The sequence below is a fragment of the Furipterus horrens genome, unplaced genomic scaffold (genome assembly GCF_987537825.1).
Source record: "Furipterus horrens unplaced genomic scaffold, mFurHor1.1.pri manual_scaffold_3, whole genome shotgun sequence".
NCBI lineage: Eukaryota > Metazoa > Chordata > Mammalia > Chiroptera > Furipteridae > Furipterus > Furipterus horrens.
This window is the reverse complement of record NW_028327173.1, coordinates 71862444-71876826: the sequence shown is the minus strand read 5'-3', so window position 1 is coordinate 71876826 and position 14383 is coordinate 71862444. Positions and strand designations below refer to the sequence as shown.

Sequence of the window (14383 nt, the reverse complement as noted above, 5' to 3'; positions counted from 1 at the left end):
TATATAATTTTCCCTTGAATTTTCAGGATCAGAAGTACATTAGGCTATATTTTCTAATTGTCTCTGTCTACTCAGGGTACATATGTAAAATGTTGGCATACGAATACTAGGCTTTGCAGAGATATTTTCTTTTTGATCTTTTTAAGTCCTATACTCATCTTTCTCTAGTTTATCTCCCTTCTGGTTTATTTATGGGCTGAATACCCATTGCCTCCCCATTAAATTATCAGATCCACATGGTTACAGAGAAGTTGTAGGGATGAGGGGTTGGGGCACAGAGGCTGTGGATTCCCCTTAGAGTTTGGCATTGGAAAAATTTGCACATCTGTTGTCGCAAGTAGCCCAACTGTGAGGCCGGTGTGGTGTGCTTGGAGGTGGGTCCAGGTGAGCTCCTGCTGCTCTCTCCGGTAACACTTCCTCCATCCTGCTTTCCCGCTCCTCTGGGTACACACTACAGGGCCAGACATTGTATTGTCCTTTGAACCACTGACAAAAAGAATCCATTGTCTGCACCTCGGGCACCAGGAGTGTTGACCATCTGGGTGTCACTTCTGTGGGTGGCATTGTGCTTGGCAGCTGACAGCCTTAGGGATTGAAGAAACTGGCTGGTCATCAACATGGCCCTTCCCTTGCAACACACCCTCTGCCTTTTCCTGTGGAGAAATGGACCCAACTGAGGACTGCATTTAGGACAAAGGAGATCTGCTTGCCCTCCAGCCATCACTTGTGCTATAAGCTTTGCTGCATCCTGGCTCTCCTCAGACTCTGGCCTCAGCATCCATCTGTACCTGCCATTTCCCATCAGTAATGAGTGGACTAGGATCTCTGACTGGGGATTGTTCCAGTGAGACTGCTATGTTGCCAAGAATATCCATTATTTGGTTGGAGGAAGGGGGTTGTTGCCGCAGCCCCAGTTCTGCCTTTTGGATTTGCACAAGATAAGGTACTCCGGGCAACCAGGTGGAATCTATGCTTCCATTATCACATCTGATAGAGCCAGCCATTCTGAGTCATAGTTGTTTTAATGATTAACTCTAAGAACTGTGTGATCTCACATGTGTAATGGAGCTAATAATAAAAGACTCCTAGTGTGAGTACTACATAAGGCACTATGGTAAAAACTGTAAAAATGTTGGCTCTTGGGGGCCTTTCACATGGGGTAAGTGATGCTTCCTTTGAGGCGCCCCAGCTAAAAGGTAGAAAGGTTTCCGTGACTGCTGCAGTCTCTGGGAACTCATCCCTGAGCTCTGTGGTTGGAAGGGGTTACTAAGAGTCACACTTGAAGCTCTTTTGCATCTACTGTAGTGGTAATGCTAAGTATTGTATGCAAACAAGGCCCTTCTGCCAGCTGGGTGAGGGACTGTTCCTCTCACAGGTGTTTAAAGCTGCTCCAACAGCAGAAAGACAGGAACACTGCTTGCCTCAGTGTCTGTCTCTTCTTCTTACCAACCATGGCCCTGCGAATGCCTGACTGTGTCCAAGGTAGCCCGCATGCTTTATCTGTCTTTGCTCATGCCTGTGATGATCAGGGTATTCTCCTCGTTTCTCTACTAGGAAAAAAAAAAAAAGATCAAGTAAGACCATCAGAAGCCATATCTTTAACACCTACTGAAAGCCTTTCTAGATCAGTGGGGATTTTTAGGTCACATTGTAACTGAACAAACCAAGGTTCATGCATGTGGTGTGTTGGTGCATGACCCAACAATTAGTGTTGAGGGTGAGGGAGACAGGTTTTTATTTGCAGGATTCCAACCTTGATGGGGGGCGCTGAGAGCCCTATTCTTCCACGAGACCCAGCACTTCCCTTGCTCCCCTTGCTACAAGCCAAAACCATGCCCAGAAGTTCCCCATATCCTATCTGTCCTTAAGCCAGTCCTGCAAACAGGTCTCCATCCTCTCTGGAAGGTACACTTGTGGGTTTCAGAGTTGCCATCCTCTCGCAGCAGCTCTCTCCTTCAGGATCTGGGGTATGTTGTCCTCAGCCTCCATGTAGTGGTTCAGGGAAACATGTGCCATATTTACACTGGATCATGGTGGAATCCGGGGTGGCTCATGTCTCAAGAGAGTGACTTCTCTGTCTATCTTTCAGAGACCCTGAAGGCAGCATTCAGCCACAGTTCAGCATTCCAGACATCTCCCTTGGATCTGTGCTTGGTACAGCAGGTTCCAACACAGCACAGCTCCATCAGCTCTTTCCTTACACTCTTTCCTCAGCCCTCATGGCTGTTTTCCTCACTACAGACTGCATGGCCGAATTCCCTTCTACGTCACTACAGCAGGCTGCATGGTGGAATCATGACTACAAACTGCATAGCTGCCTGCTGCTTCCTCTCTCAAACCTCATGGCCCAGTCCCCCTACTTCATGGCTCCTTCCTCATCGCTCTCCTCTTTCTTACTAGCCCAGGCCACATGGCCAAATCCTCAGGGGAGCAGACGTAGCTCCTCCCTTCCTACAGGCAGCATGGCAGAATCTCTCTCTCTTAGCCCTCATGGCCGACCGGCACGGCTGTTTGTGGCTTCCTCGCTACCCCATGGCAGACCAGCTCCTCTCCCTCTCTGCCTGCCCTTATTTTAAATGCTGACTCAAGACTTCCTACATGACCTCATACCTGGCCCCTCCTACATTTGCTAGTTCCCCCATATCTTTTACCTTCATTCGGCTGCCGTCTTTCGTCAGGGCAAGCGTTCTCAGTGACACACGGGCCTCCATCTCCCTGCCTCTGCCTTGCGCTCAGGCGCTGTATAAATTCCCTGGCTGCCTTTTGCCGGGGGTGGTAGCACAGCTATCAACCAGCTACCAACTTGCCATAGTCATGCAAAGTATATCCTAAGCCATATCATCCCCTCTCCCTTCCCCCAACCAAGGGCTGTGGGGAAAATACTCTATTTTGGGGGACCCCCATTCTTTATCCCATTACAACATGGCTCTTTGAGAACTGGGTAAAAACCATGGTGGACCTCTCACCCAATAGTTTATATACAATTTCCAGTGGCTCATGGAAGCCCCGCCCCACCCCCAGGTTAAACACTGATTCTCATAGCTCTTTGGGCAGGATGCAGAATTAACCAGTATGTCACTCATGATAATGCTCATGATCAGCTTACAACCATGAAAGAAGGATACTTTCCTACTGAAATATTTCATTCGGGTGGCTAGAATTTGCTTGAAAAAAGAGAAGAAGAAATCAATGAGATCACTTTCTGTGTTACTTAGGCAAGACTGAAACCAGCGGAGCTAGCCCTGACTCTCCCCTCCCCTGGCACCAACCATCTTGGACGCCAGGGTTCCTGCCTTTCATGAGGACTCTTCAATGACCGCTTCATCCACTCAGACATTTGATCACCTTTCTAGGTGGGTGACAGGTGTGGCGTGGCACTGGAAGAATGCGCTGTAACTTTAGCAATTCCTGACACCAGGGACTAGAGAGGGGGAGGTGCAGGCAGGAGCAGAATCTGGGAGGACACAGCAAGCCTAGCGAGGGTAACTGGGCATCCAAGGGGCTATGCCAGGCTCAGTTCTAATTCTAGAAATGGTTGGTATCAGTGTCCAGGAACATGGGCCAGTGAAGGCGTCAGGCACATGGGAGGTGGTCCTCTGGGGACTCTAGACTCAAGTGGAAGATCTAGTCCTGGGTCAAGAACCTGGAGGGCTGGGCAAGGGGAGGGGCGAGATGGGAGGAGCATCAGGCCGGCCTCCAGGCAGGACATAGGCTGAAGCCCACTTCTGCAGCCAGCTTGGTGCAGGGACAGTGGGAAGGGAGGGGTGCGACCCAGATCCTGGGGCTGAGGCACAGGACCCCCAGTTCGACTGGCTGGAGCGGCGGTGGGCGTTGACAGCTCAGTAGTTGTGGATGGACGCAGCAGACCCCCGGGTGAGGGCCAAGTGGGCAGGTGCTGTGGACACAAGGACTGTCTGTCAAAACAAACAGCTCCCCAGACAACAAAGACTCTGGAGTAGAAAAGTATCTGAAACATGTGAGCATATGTGCAATTTTAATATGTGATCTTAAACTTGAAAGTCTAAAATAATATTTTAAGGCTTAAAAAACACTTCTTAAACTCCTCCCCATTGTTCCCTGGCTTTCAAGGTTCGAAAGTCACAGAAGTGCCAGTTGGGGCCTGTCAGTGGCTTGGGGCGTGGCTCCTGTAGCCTGACATTTGGGTGAGATTTACGGTGCAGTTGGGCACGTGCCCTGCAGGAGGGGCAAACAGGGTGATGGGGCTTGTCCTTTTCCTTTGAAAGGGAAGGTAAACTCACACGTGCTGAGAGCCTGTTGTGGATTGGGTGCCAGGTTCTTTATCTCACTTGCTCCTCACAAAAACTTTGCAAGTTAGAGGTGCACATTGAGGCTCAAAGAGATAAAGAAATTTCCCAAGGTGATCCTTCTCGCTGGTGGTGCCATGAAGACTTGAACCCATCCTAGCTCTCCCCCTGCTGTGCTGCCTCTCAGCATGGCTTTTGAGACATATCAAGTGTGTCTTGCAGCTCAGTTTTGGAAGATATAATTTTGCAGAAGTGCTTGTGAGTTGGGAGAGCGAGTGGCAGTGGAGCTGGGAGACACGGCCCCTGGTGATCGCTGCTGAGCCTTCCCTGTTCCTGCCTTGCAGGTGCCCCTCAGCCCATTGATGCAGTGCTCTGCAGGGGAGGGGCCTCTGAGGGGCTTTGTGTCACCTTTATTAGTTGCTTATATAGCTCACACTTACCAAAAGTAGAAGGTAGGGGACCTAGAGACCTTACGGCATAGAAAACCTGGGGGCTATGATGATAAGAGAAACAAATGACAACTCAGGGTGCGATGCCTGCAGTGAATTTAGAGAAGAAGGAAGCTTGGGAGGCGGGCGGCAGGTCATCTTGGGTGGGTAAGACTCCCAGTGCTGTACAGATGGGCTGCAGGGGACACGGGAATCCCTGAAATTATATGTAAAACATTACAGTATGTGCCTATTGTTCTGGGAGGAGAGGCTGTGATTTTTTAGACTCAAAGAAGGCTGAGACCGCCAGCAAGTCTTGATTGCTGTTTGAGAGGTTGGAATTATGCCCCATGCATGTTCTTTTAATTTTGGCTTAATGCTAGAAACAGGAAATTGAGCTTCTATAATACAGGATTTCTGGGGTGACACCAGGAAATGGTGATGTGGGGGTGTGTGTAGGAGATAAAATTGTACTGTGATGGTACAAGAAAGCAAAGTCAGGGCCGGTGCTCACCTCATTTTGCTTCACATTATCAGTTACACAATTTTTATAGCTAATTAGAGAAACAGAAATTTGTGGGAGGACATAAGACCCAGCAGAGAAAAATCTGTTTGTGAATACTTAATCTCCTTGTTTGTGTGCTGGGCAGATCAATATCGTTTCCGGACAGAGGCCATTTAACACCCATACTCTTTTATCCCCTTGAGGAATGTGGGAGACTGTCAGACTGAGACGCGTACACCCTCGCAAGCAGACTGTGTGCACCAGCATAGGCCAGCGTCTCATCTCATCCACAGCAATACGCAACAAGGCCCAGAGAGCTGGGCCTGCCGTTCCTGCCCGCCTCCCTCCAAGTCCCGTTTGCATTCCTTTTGGGAGCAAGAAATAAATCACATTTGTCTATAGAAATGTGTTGAGCTGTCTTTGACAGCTTGTATAGCCACCAAGCCTGGCGTGACGAGGTGACCTCTTCCACTACGGCCTCTCCTCCTCCTCCTGGTTTCTAGCTCTGCTGCTCCAGCTCCCTGGCGCGCGTTAGGTGAGGGTGTGTGTGCAGAGACCACGAGCTCCTCCCCCACCACCTCCCATCCTGGTTCACTGCACACAGAATCTCCCAGACAGGCCAGGTGACTGGGAAGCTTTTGGAAGCAGGGTTGCTGATAAATGTGCCCCTTCTCTGGCCCTCAGCTTCCCGGGTTCTTGCCAAGCCCGCAGAGGGCATCCTCAGAGATTTAGGAGTTGTCCTGTCCACATTCATCTTCCTTCCCTGCATCCTAGGACGCCAGGAGAAACAGGACTCGCAACATTGGCCTTACGCCCTATCGCATCAAAGCTGTCTCTGTTCCCCCAGAGCCCAGTCGCTGGGGTTTAGTAAAGACAAAAGCCAGGAAAGATCCATCTTTCTGGGAAGGAAAGACTCTCCGTGGATACCACAAGAGGGTGAGCTGTTTTGAACATGATGACTGGAGTTCACTGACGTTCGGAATGAGTCCCCGTGGGCAGGGGCAAGCCAGCACTTGCAGCCTTGGACAAGTGCCCTCTGGCCACAGCCTGCCAGCCACCATGGGCAGTGCCACTGTTCAGGGCTGCTTGACAATAACCAAGAGCACCTCACTGCATGGAAGGCCTGATGCCTTGATTCGGGGCTATCTTTGGGAAGGAGAATGGGGGGTGCGGCCAGCAATGTTTTCCTGGTTGCCCAGGGTCAGGGGAAAGCAGATACCTGGTAGGCACCTCTTTCTCCACACAGATTTCTGCCCCCATGCTATCTTCGAGAGCGAGTCCACCTCCCTGGGAGCCTGATCTTCTTGGGGGGATGTGGCCCTTTGGGAAAGGGACTCTGTACTTGTTTTCAGCCTCTCTTAGCTCAAGGGCTGCTGCCGACAGGAAGCATGTGCCCGTGCAATGTGGCTGGCAGGCAGCTCCCGTTTCCATGGTTACTAAGTAGGGCAGGTTGTATTAGGGCTCCCCAAGGGAAAAATGGCATTGAAGGCAACGTGTGCAGGGGCCTTCCTCCCACCTGCTTTAACCCTCTTCCCAGAGGAGATGGGCAACATTTGACCTGAGGGAATAGGGATTTCCTTCAAAGGTCCACCTGGCTACCCAGCACTGGCTGTTTTCACAGGTGTTTCCGCTGGTGCAGAGCAGCGAGCCTCCTGGGTGGTGGGGGCAGGGGTGCTGGAGAGCACCGAGCTTCCCCATAGCTTGGGGCTGCTGCCTCAACCCCTCTGCCCATGGGTCCCTGGAGTTGCATTAGTGACACTGAGCCCTGTCCACAGGAGGGCATGGTTTTTAGAAAACCCTGAATCCAGATTTGACTGGCCCTAAATCACAAGTACTAAGTCATCGGAGAGTGACTGCTGCCCCAGTGAACCAAATCACAGCCTTTTCACGGATCTCTGTGAGTAACAGGTTCAATGTAAGACGTTAAAAAATCTCTTCCTTGTGTTTCCATGTGATCAGATGCCAGGTTCTGCAGTCACAGGCTGGAGTCCCTGGTCCTTTGTTCTCTGCTGAGTGACGTGCAGTTCTGGTCCTCTGTCTCTTTGTAACAAGAATAGAATAATCATTGTGGGGAGAATGTGGGAGAATTGATCAGTGTGGGTGGGAGACATTTAAAATCGTAACGAGTCAGTGAAGGGCACTTCGCGAATACACACAGTTATCTTTAGTTGCAATAACGAAAGGTTATTTTAGTCTCTCCTTGGCCATTTTGGGAGAAAATTGATTAAAACCCCTGAACGTTGTATCAGAAATTATTTTTGGTGTAGAACAACAACAACAACAAAAAATTAAAAGTGCTTAAGAAGCAGTTACCTAATAAGATTAGCCCATTCTTTGATGCTGATGGAACCAATTTTGGGGGCATTTTGGAGACATTTTTCAGAGTAAGCAGGGAAAACCTCAGGTGGCCAGAGCTGTGATGCTGCTGTGGCCTTTGCCCTGGAGCACTTGACTTGTATTTCTATGTAATTTACATGTCTAAGTCATTTGCATATTTTCTTGCAGGAATGCCCTTCATTCATGTTTTCTGGGGATAGGATGTTGGAATTCAAAGTCTTTGGCTGACTGATCTCACGGAATTTCTCTGCAGGATTGAAGGAGCTGCTTTTCTCCCTTTTCCTAGGCCAGGGATGGTGTTTTTAAGCCACTTGGGACTTTCTTAGCTTGAGGGAAAGGGGAATAAATAGCTAGGGAAAACCAGGCCTCTTACCTGGTGGCAGTTGGCCTGATTGGTGAGTCATCCCCACAAAGCTGCTGGGGTCTTGGGCCTTGGCCGCTCATGTGGACATACCCTCTGAACCCCATCTAACAGAAATGAGGACAGAGAAATGCTTCCTCCTGAATACAGTACAGAACCTTGGAGGGCGGTATGGACCCATCTACTGGACCGTCTTAAGGGCCAACAAACAAAAACACCAGGAGTTCTACCACCCTTGGTACTTGCTGCCAGGTTCTCAGGTGGGCTCCCCAGGACCCGGAAGTTCCCAGGACTGCACACCTGACCTTCAGAACTATGGAGGAGAAGGAGTGAGGGAGAGAGTGGGAAGGAAGTCAGCCCCCCCCCACCCCCCATTGTTCCTGTGGGGATAGCCTTTGTAGGCCTATCCCTATGTTGGATGTGGGGAGACTCCAGCCCTGTCTCTGTCCGTAGCCCTCACACAAACACAGAAGCTGCTCACCAGGCATTGAGCAAACAGGTCCCTGTTTTTACAGGCTGACTTGAACTAGTCCAAAGGCCAAGGCTCTCTGAGTATTTGACACTAATCCCATTGGATATTTTTCATACCTCCCTCATGCCTCATCTGGTGTTGCTCCTTTCTGAACTATTTAGGTTCTACTTCTTCCTTGTTGCAAGTTTCTGCCTGTGTGAAGTTTTAGAAAAGCTTCAGGACACATTCCAATTTCTGAGTGGCTGGGGCCCCAGAAAGTTAATATTTGGAACTGTAGGAGAGGAAGAGCTCCAGGCAGAAACCTGGGTTTGATCAAAAACAAAAACAAAAACAAAAACCCAGAACCATTGAGCACCCACTTGTATTAGAATGAAAGAAGCAAAGCAACTACTTTCCCCTAAAGGCGTTAGGAGGCTCTTGGTAGGGGTGAAGCCCTCTTAGCACAGAAGAAACAAGCTAGACCAGGTCGGAGGGGAGGTCCGAGTGCTGGGTCTGGGTTCAGCGGAGCAGGCAATTAAAGTGAACTATTCAAAGTGAAGGAGGGGAGTGAGACAGACAGTTGGGTCAGAAGAGCCTACACAGCACCCCCCCCCAATAGATTGCATGGCCAGGTGGGGTGGGCATGGGGTGCCCAGGATGTTTGCTGACAGACTTGCTAATTAAATACCAAAAGGCAATATTGCTTTGCCGGTAGAGAGGGCTGTGCCAACGTTATCAGCTGCAATCTGGCTGCCAGGAGCATCCTAATTAAAAATAAACAGCTCTGGGGTGGACTGGGAGAGTGGGGACAGAGATCCTGCCTGGGTTCGTAGGACTTCTAGGATTGCGCCTAGGGGAAAGTCACACCCTGGTCACCTTTAGGTCCTTTTCTCAAAGGAGCCTCTGTCTCATCACAGGGTGGTGTGATGTGTGCTTCCTTAACCCCTAGGTGCTAGGGTGACAAGCAGACAGACAAAGCCTCTAGGAGCAGATTGTCTGGTGCCTTCAGCCTGCCACTGGAAAGGCTGCCTGAGGGGCTAATGATTTCTGCAGGGTCTCTGCGCGGAGGGGACAGCTAAAGCCCAAAGCCTCTTCTGAGAGAGGTTAGGATTTCATCAGAAAGCAAGTCTGGTCACATGAGAGTTTCTGGCACTGTGTGCATGGCAGGCTGGACAACAGCCTGCCAGAACTGAGCGAGTGTATCGTATTGGCCTCAGAGGAGGGGAAAAGTCCCAGCCTGGCCTGGGAGAAGGCGCCGGCTCCCTCCCTGGTCACCGGACTGCGGGCGGGCGCGGCATAGCACAGCGGCTGCCTAGGGCCTGGGGCGCGAGTGCCCTGAGCCCCCTTTTCTTTTAACCCTAAAGAAAGCGTGTGGTCCAGGGACTGAAGACTGAAAGATGCCTAAAGAATGCAATGCTTTCCACGCTTTCTCGGCAGCTCTGTGCTGCTTCTACCACCGCAAGTCTTTCCTTGGAGTCAAGGTAGGTGTGGTTTTGAGATAAGATACATCTAAAATTTGTCTGGGGTCTTGAAAGCATTAGCTTTCTAAAAGGTCCTGGAGAAAGTTGGCAGCCTGCTGGCTGTGAAAACAGAAGCACTTTCTCTGACTGACAGATCTTCCTAAGCCCCTGGTGGTGTGCCTCACCCTGAGGCAGAGTCTGTGTTTTGGGATGAAGCTCTGTATTTCTGCACACTTTCAGTCTCTTTGAGCTGAAAGTTTATACCAAAGTAGCTCAATAAGAGCTTTTTTTCTTCTCTTTATCTTTCTTTTCTCTCGTTCATAATGAATGTGAGGTGGCTGAGCCCCTCTCTCCACTTAACCTGCTGGTCCATCATGCCAATAACACGTACGTATAATGTAGAGAAACTGCCAAATAGCTCCTTTCCGACTGCAGCCAGGTTTTAAAACATTTCCATATTCAGAACTGCCTTTTTCTTTATTGCTCCCATTTTTAACCTTTGTTACAAGACCAATGCCATAGATTTTGCCTAACATGTCAATACACTACTTTGATGAAAATATGCAGAGAACCTCATTTGACTAATTCAAGATGAGGCTGGTGTTCTATGTTGCCCACTTGTGACAACACTAAGAATTAAGATTAATATAGGCTCTCTCTGATTTGGGGTTTTTCCTGCCTTAAAAAAGTCCTGCCTGCCCCGGCAGAACTGTGGACCTCGTGTATTCATGGGAAACAGAAGTCTGGGAGCTCTCAAGGAATTCTTCCCACCCTGACGGCAGAGCTCCAGCTCCTGAGGGACTGATTTATTCAGTGCTGTTGAAAAAGCTACAACAGGGTTATAATCTTCTGCTTCTTTCTTCTCAATAATGCTTTAAAAAAAAAAAAAAACTCTCTGGAAAATTGAACAGGAAAACTTGTTAAAGGGAAAAAGACCCCTTTGTAGAAAAATATAGACTGAATGAGAAGAGGCTATACTTCTAATTTTACTGCCCTGTGGCAGTATTCAGAGTAGCTCTCTGACAACTCTGCAAAGTTCATTTTTGTCTGTTTGTCAAGGAATGTGGAGGAGGGTGAGTAATTAATCACTGGTTAAAAGTGTTCTCTTGCTGATTGAAGAGTCCCTTTTTATACTGGAGCCCAGTGGGGTGATGTGAGGACCATGTGGTTTCTGACCTAAATATGGATCGCTCTGGCGTGGGGCAGATGAAGTCATGCCATTAGTAATATTTTAAAGCTGTTCAAGATAGACCCGGAGGTCCCAAAGGGAAGCATGCACTTCAGGGGTTGGCAGGAGGTCTTTACTCTAATAGAAGTCCTTCCAGAAGCCAACTTCTGCTAATTCAGAAAAGAGTGACTCAGCATCTGGTATGAGGAAAATAGTCCATAAATATCTGGGTCTGAGTGACAAGATTCGGTTTGGATACCCGTTCTCCTCTGCTGCTCTGTCCTTTGAGGCCCGCACAGAAAGACCCAGGAATGTATGGGGTTAGTCTGGACCAGCCTCCTTCAGCCTAGACCTTCCCCGCCTCTGCCATGGCCACTCTGGCTGGTGGACTGTTGGTAGAAACACCCTCCTTTCTATCTGGGCTTCGTACCCTAGCCCCAGTCTGTTGCATCTTCCCAGTACAGAGAGGGGGTCTGACCTGCTCCCTCACCAGAAACAGAAGTCTTCAGACCCAACTCACGGTTTCCCATTGACCCTCAAGATGTCTTTCTCTGGCTTGTTCTGCTTAGTTACCTGGGAGAGAAAATCCGCCTGTGCTTAAATCCCTCATCCTGCCCATGTTGCCCCAATGATATGCTGCATCACTGTATTGACTCCCCTTTTCATTAGGGGTTTCATTAGGTCTTGCTGCTCATAATTAGGTTCCGTTGTAATTAGAGTTTCAAAATTAAATTGGGATTGATTGCCTGATAGCAAAGCCGAAATAAAGCTCCAGTTCTGGACCATGTATGCTGCTTCCCCTGGCATGAATTTCTCATACCAAAAATAACAGTATGGTAGCCATGGTAACTTTCCATTTGGCCTAATCCATATCATCTCTGGAGAAAGTCGAATGTTATTAATAGCGTTGTTGTATGGAAAGAAAATTAAAAATATAAAAGCTCCTTCACTTTGTAAGAGACCAATCACACTGGCGCATGCAGGGAATAAGATCTTATTTGCAGAGATTTTGCAGAACTTAGAATATATTTAGGGGCCTCATGTGAACACGTATACAAAGGCCCTGGAAAGGAATTCAATGGGAGGCCAGGAACAGAGAGGAAAATGAAGGGTACCCGGTGGAGTTGAGTCAGAGATGACATATCCCAGCCCCAGGGAGGGGCGTGGCTGGAGCATCCCTGAAGGGGTTCACAGTGGCCATCATTCAACAGAAAGACCATTGGATCCTGAATGAGACAAGGAAAGGATGTTTTGTTTATGCCCAATGGAAAAAAGTTTGAAATGAAGATATTCCTGATCCATAGCATTAGCACACATTTAAGTTCCAAAGTTCCTGAATGTCCAATGTAAAAGCACCAGCCGTGTGTAAACGCTCTGTTGAATGGGGGTAACAAATGACAGCTGAGCATGGTTCCTGCCTTTGAAGGACTTAACACAGAAACATTAGGTCATAGTGTCATTTTGTTACATTTGCAAAAGTCTTTCCAATGTTTGAGTTCCTTCAAAAGTTGTCTCCTTGGAGTCTCAAAACCAGTTTTCTGGGCCGGGCAGGGCAATAGTTTACCCCTTTCCACTGAAGAGAAACTTGAGGCTCAGAGGAACTATTGAGTTGGCCAAAAAGTTTGTTTAGTTTTTTTCATACGATGGTTCTAGTAGCACTTAGTTCCCTTTAACTGCATTCAAAACAATTTTGGTAAATTACATTGTGACAGCTGTCATATCAGCGTGTGTTTTAAAAAAACTTACCACAGTTGGTGAATTTTTGAAGAAAATATGCAATGCTTTGGTGTATAATGCTTTATTATTTCAAGAAAGGTAAAACTGCAACTAAAACAACAAAAAAAGATTTGTACAGCATCTGGAGAAGGTGCTGTGACTGATTGAATGTGTCAAAAGTGGTTTGCAAAGTTTCTTGGTACTGTTGACACTTGGGCCAAATAATTCTTTGCTGTGGGGTTTTCTTATGCATTGGAAGATGTTTAGCAGCACCCCTGGCCTCTACCCACTAGAAGCCAATATCAGGAGATAGCCCACATACCCAAAATATCCAGATTAATACAGTTATTGGTGAAAATAAAAAAGTGTCTTTTATTTTACAGAAAAAACTAAACAGATGTTTTGGCCAACCCAGTACCTGGCCAGAATCGTTTAGTGGAGAACCAGGAGTAGAAATCAGGTTTTCTGACCTCATGCCCAGTATCCTTTCTGTGACACCATATTAAGACCATAGAAATCTGAAACAAGATGATATATTAATATTGTAGTTTGCAGTTCCGTTGGGAAGGAGTAGTGAGAATCGTGATTTTCAGGCAAGACCTCAGGGAAGCTTCAGGATTATGGATTTTGTGCTCCTGCAGGCGGTGGCGGAACCTCCATCAGCTTTCTAGTGAATTGCACAAGGAATCTCAAGAGAAGCTCAATAGATGACATTTCTGGAGCTGGCAGTGGCAACAAATTCCATTTCTCTGGAGCTGAAACTTGCCGCCTTATCCATGGCTCCTCCTGCGGAAGGATGGTGTGGTCGTGTCAGGAAACTTCCGGGGCACCTCGGAGGCACCAATTCCCTTACAGGTGCAGAATAGCCACTTTTCCGAAGGAGCATAAGCAGAGAGGTTGGACGATGGAGTCTGTGGATACGTGAACCAGTAATGCCCACTAACCAGTCATTAAGCCCATTGGCAGTGGACTTGTCAATGAGACATCATGGTTAGAAGGCTGCGGGTCTTAAGCATCTGCTTTCCCATGCATAGATTTGACTGTACTTTGCAGCCACAAAGTGCTGTATAGAGGAGAGTGTTTAAATCGTGCTGTTGCTGTATTTTGTTTAACTTGAAACTCGTTCCCTTGCCTCTGAAAAAAGTATCTGGAGCCTCTCTGAATACACAAGCATCCTGTCTGCCCATCCTTAGAGGGCTGGGTGCCTGGAACCTGTTTTCATTGGAAACTGCCTTTCTGAGTGAACATGGTGGAGCGAAGGTCTCACTTTTCTTTCCTATGGCTGGTCCTTTGGTCTGTTTGCTGCTGTGACAGCTTGGGTACTAGTGACACATCCCAGTGTTGAAAATGGCTTGAGCTGCCTTTGTTAGTGGGGCTGATGCTCTGTCAACATCACCTGTGCAAGGTAGAAAAAGCCACTGGGGAAATGTCTTTTCCAGTGACTCAGTCCCTCCTCCTGGTGGCCGTTAGTTGCTCATTTATCTCTTCTGCCCTCCAAACAAAAGCCCAACAGTTTTTTCTAAAGAGACCTACACGTATTCCATTAGCATTGGGGAGCAATCAGGGGGTCTAGTTTCCCCATCGGGGAGGGACAGGGCTGTGTCCCAGCACCCCCTCCCCACAGACCCTGGAGCTTGGATCCTGGCCGAGGGCTTGTTTTTGTTGGAGAGATGTGGGTGGGAAGCAGAAAGG

At 48.3% G+C, this 14383-nt stretch overlaps 1 protein-coding gene across 3 annotated transcripts in view; it reads left to right on the top strand.

Moving 5' to 3' along the window:
• The window catches only part of BCAR3 (BCAR3 adaptor protein, NSP family member), a 110430-nt gene that overhangs the window by 51694 nt on the left and 44353 nt on the right, over positions 1 to 14383 (top strand). The window contains exon 1 of one of the 3 annotated variants that reach the window (XM_090269749.1): positions 9561 to 9828. The exons of the other annotated variants lie outside the window; for them this stretch is intronic. Coding sequence (XP_090125875.1) covers positions 9745 to 9828 — 84 coding nt within the window. The 5' untranslated portion in view covers positions 9561 to 9744. Of the gene's footprint in view, positions 1 to 9560; positions 9829 to 14383 lie in introns of those variants that run through there. 3 annotated transcript variants of the gene reach the window in all.